The sequence below is a fragment of the Herpailurus yagouaroundi genome, unplaced genomic scaffold (assembly GCF_014898765.1).
Source record: "Herpailurus yagouaroundi ecotype Mexico unplaced genomic scaffold, PumYag 141, whole genome shotgun sequence".
Lineage (NCBI taxonomy): Eukaryota > Metazoa > Chordata > Mammalia > Carnivora > Felidae > Herpailurus > Herpailurus yagouaroundi.
In genome coordinates this window covers 1494710-1501474 of record NW_024412396.1, presented here as the reverse complement: position 1 = coordinate 1501474, position 6765 = coordinate 1494710, and the positions used below count along the sequence as shown (strand labels likewise).

General features: G+C 41.6%; 1 protein-coding gene across 1 annotated transcript; it reads left to right on the top strand.

Moving 5' to 3' along the window:
• The first annotated feature begins 1564 nt into the window (after positions 1 to 1564).
• OR10G3 (olfactory receptor family 10 subfamily G member 3) lies at positions 1565 to 2506 on the top strand. The gene has a single exon (XM_040476437.1). The coding sequence runs from the start codon at positions 1565 to 1567 to the stop codon at positions 2504 to 2506; it is 942 nt and encodes a 313-aa protein (XP_040332371.1).
• Positions 2507 to 6765: the final 4259 nt, after the last annotated feature.

The following is a 6765-nucleotide window of genomic DNA, read 5'->3' as shown; positions in this document are numbered from 1 at the left end:
AAAAAAAAAACAACAATATGACAGGGGTAGAATGATTTACTGGTGCCTTTCTAAAATTCTATAAGAGATGGTAAAATAATGAGGGCTAAGCTTTGACAGGGCATGGATATAGCAGTTTTAAAATTAAGTGGTTTTTTTTTTTAAGTTAATTGTTTAATGTAAGGGTTGAGTATAACCACCCACTCTTGGTCACTATGTGTCAGAATTGGGTCCAGAGTTGTGTTCCCCATCCTCATAACCTCAATAAGGAAATAATAACCCAACAGAGCTGTGAAACTTTTCTCGGAGCCAAGAAGCAAGCTGATGACCCAGATTCATTACAATATTAACATTTAGGGTTTCCAGCCAGCAGCAGGACCATCTGTCCATAATGTCTTTCTCAAAGGTTGTCACTTCCCTGCTCTTCACATTCATTTGAGCCAAAGCACAAGAGTGAAGCTGGAGGGAATTACTAATCAGAGAGTTCCTGACTTCTCTGTTAATCTCACTCTCTTCCTTCTGAGTGGATGTGAATCATTCCAGAGCAAAATCAATGAATCAATCCATTTCAATTTCTTGGACATCCCACCTCAACCCATAAGCTCAGATATTAGCGAATTGTACAACTGGTGAGTTTTAAAAGCTCATTAATCAACCTTTTTCTTTAGGTGGGAAATGCCAGCCAAGAGGTTGGACCAAAAACTTAAAATTAACTCTTCCACACTGAAAGCCATTTGCCCTGCTCTTCTCTCATCCTCTCCAGTCATCCTTGCTTTTTCTCTCATCTCTGATGTCTCACTACAGACATCCCTCTTTGCTTCCTTTTCTCCTCTCTTTCTTTACTGTGTCGCAAGGCCACACTATTATATACAAAGAAACAAAATACATAGCAGCAAGTACAAACTGTAACTTTATTTACATGCTTACAGCCTCATGGACTTCCTTTCATTGTAAAGAACTTGGAGAGTAGACTCACACAGCATCAAGATATGTCACATACAACTAGCCATTTAATCACAATTGTGTTCCGTTCTCTCTACTACAAATGGGTACAAAGAATTTTCTCATTCCCTTTCTGCATACTCCCCACTCTACGTATAAGTTTATGTACTGGCACGATAAGAATGAGTCAGTGGATTCTGGAGGTTAAAGTGGCAGAGCATCTAACAAAACAAGTGTCTTTTCCCACACATGTTGCTTCCAGTAAACCCTTAATCTTTGGCAAAAGTATTCCAGGTACAAACTCCTAGGAGCAAGCTTTTTCTGTAAAAGCCCAGAGAATAAATATTTTAGGCTTTTCAGGACAAATGCAACTACTTAACTCTGCCATCATAGCACCAAAGCAGCTACAGACAACACATAAGTAAATGAGCATGGCTGTGTTCCAATAAAACTGTATTTACTAAATAGGCCATCTCCTGCCATAAAGCATACTTCTCCCTATCTGTCATCTCCCCCAAATAAAGAAACTTCCCCATCATTGTCCTTCATTTTTTACAAGCTCTTTCTCTAGTTTTTCCTCACTTCCTTCTCACTTCCATGCTAACTCTTCTCTTGTCCATTCTCTAGGTAAGATCTCCAGAGGATGGAAAGAGTCAACAGCACATCGTTGACTGAGTTCATTCTCACAGGAATTCCCTACCCACTCAGACTAAGGACATTTCTGTTTGTGTTCTTTTTGCTAATCTACATCCTGACTCAGCTGGGAAACCTGCTCATTCTAGTCACTGTCTGGGTAGACCCGCAGCTCCATGCCCGTCCCATGTACATCTTTCTTGGTGTTCTCTCCGTCATTGACATGAGCATCTCTACCATCATTGTCCCCCGCCTCATGATGAACTTCACTCTAGGCATCAAACCCATCCCCTTTGGCGGCTGTGTTGCTCAACTCTATTTCTATCACTTTTTGGGTAGCACCCAGTGCTTCCTCTATACCTTGATGGCCTACGATAGGTACCTGGCAATATGCCAGCCCCTGCGCTACCATATTCTCATGAATGCTAAGTTGAGTACCTTGCTTGTGACTGGAGCTTGGGTGGCAGGATCCATCCATGGGGCCCTCCAGGCTATCCTAACCTTCCGTCTTCCCTACTGTGGGCCAAACCAGGTAGATTACTTCTTCTGTGACATCCCTGCAGTTTTGAGGCTAGCCTGTACTGATACAACAGTCAACGAGCAGGTGACCTTTGTGGACATTGGGGTGGTGGTTGCCACTTGTTTCTCCCTGATCCTCCTCTCCTATGTACAGATCACTCAGGCCATCCTGAGAATCCGTACAACTGATGGGCGGCGCCGAGCCTTTTCAACCTGTGGGGCCCACGTAACCGTGGTAACCGTGTACTATGTGCCCTGTGCCTTCATCTACCTGAGGCCTGAAACCAACAGCCCCCTGGATGGGGCAGCTGCCTTATTTCCCACAGCTATCACTCCTTTCCTCAACCCCCTCATCTACACTCTGCGGAACCAAGAGGTAAAGCTGGCCCTGAAGAGAATGATAGGAGGCCCTGGGACTAAGAGTAAGGTTTGAAAGTGTCTGTCCCCCACTGGTGAAAGCTTCACAGTTTATCCTAATGCTTACATTTCAGTGAAGTTTTCTTTATTATTATTTTTCTCTTTTATGTAGCCATATAATATCAATACAATAAGATCAAACACAGTTTTAAGTAAAATACCACTTTCTAGCAGTTCCTTGGTATCCCCTTCAGACAAACAACCTCAGCTACTCCAACAGTAGAAAGTGAGACTAAAGTCACTCAAAAGCTGGCATGCTTCCACATCCAGAGAACTGACAGAACAAAAGCACCTAATGGGCTTTTCAGCCTCTAGGCTTACATTGGCCAAGCTTAAGAAGGACTATAGTTCTTTTGATGGAAGAATGTTCCTCTGTTCTGTTCCAATTGGATATTAACTTCAACAGCTAATGCTAGAAGAGAAACTATAGATGCCGTGCTACATGCATGTTAACAGGCCTGGCTCTGGGGACTTCCTGAGGTCATCATAGGATGTGGGGAGGAACTAAAGTGTTTCCTCTCCCTTGCCTGCTGAAGAAATAACACTCCTCTTAAACTGGTGTTTTCACAAACCAAACCAAATTAAACAATACCTCCCCAGCAAAAAGGCAAAGAAGTCTTTACAAATGTGTCAATAATAAATTCCCCCACGCCAAAAAGTAAAGCTCAATATGAAATTTCCCATTGAAAGAAAATAGGGCAGGCACCTGGCTGGCTCAGTTGGTAGAGCTCATGGCTCTTGATCTCAGGGGTTGTGAGTTTGAGCCCCCATTGGGTGTAGCCATGGCTTAAATAAGTAAAATAATAGGACAATTAACCAGGGAACCGAAGTACTTTTCCCAAATGAGTATTTCATATCCATTTAGATTTGTGAGCTTGACAAGCTTTCATTAAGTTGGCTGGGGCCTAATCAATGTGGGCAAACTTGGTGCGGTGTCTGTTGTTTCAATCCCTTCACACCTCCAATCTTCTTCTGTTGTGATTCTGCCTCATTCTCCAGCTTGTCATAGTGGATGGTTGCTTATCCATGTGATGAATGATATCATGTTATTTATAAAACAAAGTCTCTTGGGCATAGCTGAGAGTCAGCAGTTTGGGCATGTAAATGTTCATTTCCAAAGGAAATTAGGTTCACCTAATTGATATAGGAGACAAAAAAACTAACCATTCTCCTTTGGATGAAGCTGACTGACACAATTTTTCAGCATTTTGTTCATAAAACAAACAATATACTGGGTATCAACTCCCTTACACTAAAACATTACTTCTGAAATCTTAGTCTTTCAAAATATTTAATAAATAAAATGACTAAACTGTGAGTTACAAAAATAAACTTAGAGCTACAGCTGATAAGCCAAAAATATTTCCAAAGGCTATTATACATCTTGCTCCTATTTTCCCAGGTGCCTAGCACAATGGTTATCATACCTGTTGTTTTAACAATTAATCAAATAACATTAATAAATGAGAATAATAAAAAATTATTTTTTAAAAATCAAGTAACATTAAAATGATCTGTAAGTGTATAATAAAAATACAGATCAAAATGGAGTAATTCTGAGGCAAATATTTGTGGGGTTTTTTAATTTCTTTTAACATTTATTTATTTTTGAGAGAGAGACAGAGCACAAGTGGAGGAGGAGCAGAGAGAGAGAGGGAGACACAGAATCGGAAGCAGGCTCCAGGCTCTGAGCTGTCCGCACAGAGCCCACCACGGGGCTCAAACTCAGAACTGTGAGATCATGACCTCAGCCAAAGTCGGATGCTCAACCAAATGAGCCACCCAGGTGTCCCACATTTGTTTAAAAAGTAGACTGGACTCTACTATGAATTTGTTAAATTAACGTGTATTAAGTGGAGCGTAGGATGGTGGATGGTAATTTGTAGTACAACAGACTACAAGAGGATTGAAATAGAGAACTTTATCACTCACAGGTCCTGGAAGAATTACCCAGCATGCCTCAAGGAGTCACATGGGAGGTCAAGGCAGAAAACAAACAGAGGCAGGACCTGGGGCACATGTCTTTTTTCAGGTCAGTAGGTGGAATGTTTTGGGGTTCCTAAACTAAAGCCAGATTATTCAAACCAAAAGAGCAGGATTTTAGTAAGCCACAGAGGAGTCTTATGTAAAGGATACATAAGGGGGAATTCCTGGGTGACTTAGGTAGTTGACCATGGGACTTTGGCTCAGGTCATGATCTCATGGTTCATGGATTCGAGCCCCATATCAGGCTCTTCACTGGTGGCACAGAGCCTCTGTCTCTCTGCCCCTCCCCAGCTCAAGTGCTCTCTCTCTCTCTCTTAAAAGTAAACATTTTTTAAAACTTTAAAAGATAAATGACACATAAGAGGAAGGTGCTAGGAGGCAGGGGAGACTGTCCATCACAAGGGCTGTTGGGAAAGTCATATCAGGAACTTACATTTCCTTGTGGCTCTGAGGCTGCTATCCAAGGCATGAGCTTGCAGGAAGGACTAATGTCAGATTAAGATTCCTGTGGGCTTCTTGGCTGTTGTACAGTAGGATGAACAATGGTGCAGGCACTATGGAAAACAGTATGGGGGTTCCTAAAAAAATTAAAAGTAGAATTACCAAATGACTCAGCAATTCCATTTCTGGGTACATACCCAAAAGAATTAAAATCTGGGTCTCCAAGAGATATTTGTACACCCATGTTCATCGCTGCATTGTTCTCAATAGCCAAAAGTGTCCATTGATGGATGACTGGATAAACAAAATGTGATATACACATACATTGGAATATTATACAGCCTTTTAAAAGGAGGAAATTCTGACACATGCTACAACATGGATAAATCTTTAAGATATTATGCTAGGTGAAATAAGCCAGTCACAAAAAGACAAATACTGTATGATTTCATTTAAATGAATTCCTAGAAGAGTCAAATTCATAGAGACAGAAAGTAGAATGGTGGTTGCCGGGGGCTGAGGAGAGGGGAGAGTGGGGAGTTGTTGGTTAGTAGGTAGAGGTTCACTTCTGCAGGATGAAAGGAGTTCCAGAGATGGTTGCACAAGGGTGTGAATATACTTAACACTACTGAACTGTATGTTTAAAAAATGGTTAAGCTGGTAGGGGCACCTGGGTAGCTCAGTCAGTTAAGCATCTGACCTCAGTTCATGTCATGATTTCATGGCTAGTGGTTTTGAGCCCTGCACTGGGCTTTGGGCTCTGTGCTGACCACTCAGAGACTGGATCCTGCTTTGGGTTCTGTGTCTCCATCTCTCTCTGCCCCTCTCCAGCTCGTTCTCTCTCGTGCTCACTCTCTCTCTCTCAAAAATAAATAAACATTTTTTAAAAAATGGTTAGGCTGGTAAATGTTATATGTATTTAACCACAGTTAAAAAAATAAAAATACAATAAGGAACGGGGCTGGGGAAAGATTAAGGAGAAATATAGATGAAAAAGTTAGGCCATATGTTCATTGAAGCTGACTTAACATGAGGTGTCATTTCGCTGCTCTCATTACTCAAGTATGTTTGTAAATGTCCCTAATAAAACACTTTTTGAAAGCCATAGCTATGGAAATCTCAGGAAAAAAGTTTTCTGAATAGAGGGAAAGGCTAGTACAAGGCCCTGGGGTGAATAAGAGTTTGGCATGTTTGAAAGGAAAGGGATGTCATTGAAGTGTAGTGCATGGGGGAGAGAGTACACGGTTATAACACAGGTGCAGGCAAGGTTGGAGAGTACACGGTTATAACACAGGTGTCTCTCCAAGTTACAAGCTTGGAAACTATGTAAGAAGTTTGGATTTAATCTACTATGATGGCCATTGTTACTTTTCAATCGCCATGTAACAAGTGATCACAAACTTAGCAGCTGAAAACAAAGCCCATTTATTAGCTCATGGTTTTGTAGGTCAACAATCCAAACACCACATGACTTGGTTCTCTGCTCAGTATCTCACTAGGCTAAAATCAAGGTGTCCCTGAGCTGCATTCTCATCTGGAGGTCAAGGTTCTCTTCCAGGCTCACAAGGTTGCGGCAGAATTCAGTTCCTTGCAATTATTGGACTTAGGTCCCTGTTCCCTTGTGGGCTGTCAGGTAGAGGGCATTCTCAGCTTCAAGAAGCTACCCAAATTCCTTGCCACATGGCCTCTTCCATATTTTTTTCTAAGTTGTTTAAGTTTATTTGTTTTAAGTTTATTTTGACAGAAAGGGAGAGAGAGAATCCCAAGCAGGCTCCACACTGTCAGTACAGAACTCCATGTGGGGCTTAAGCCCATGAATCATGAGATCATGACCTGAGTAGAAATCAA

What these genes read in the sequence shown, in the direction of transcription:
- OR10G3 (XM_040476437.1), top strand. Translation starts at nt 1,565, where the DNA reads ATGGAAAGAGTCAACAGCACATCGTTGACTGAGTTCATTCTCACAGGA.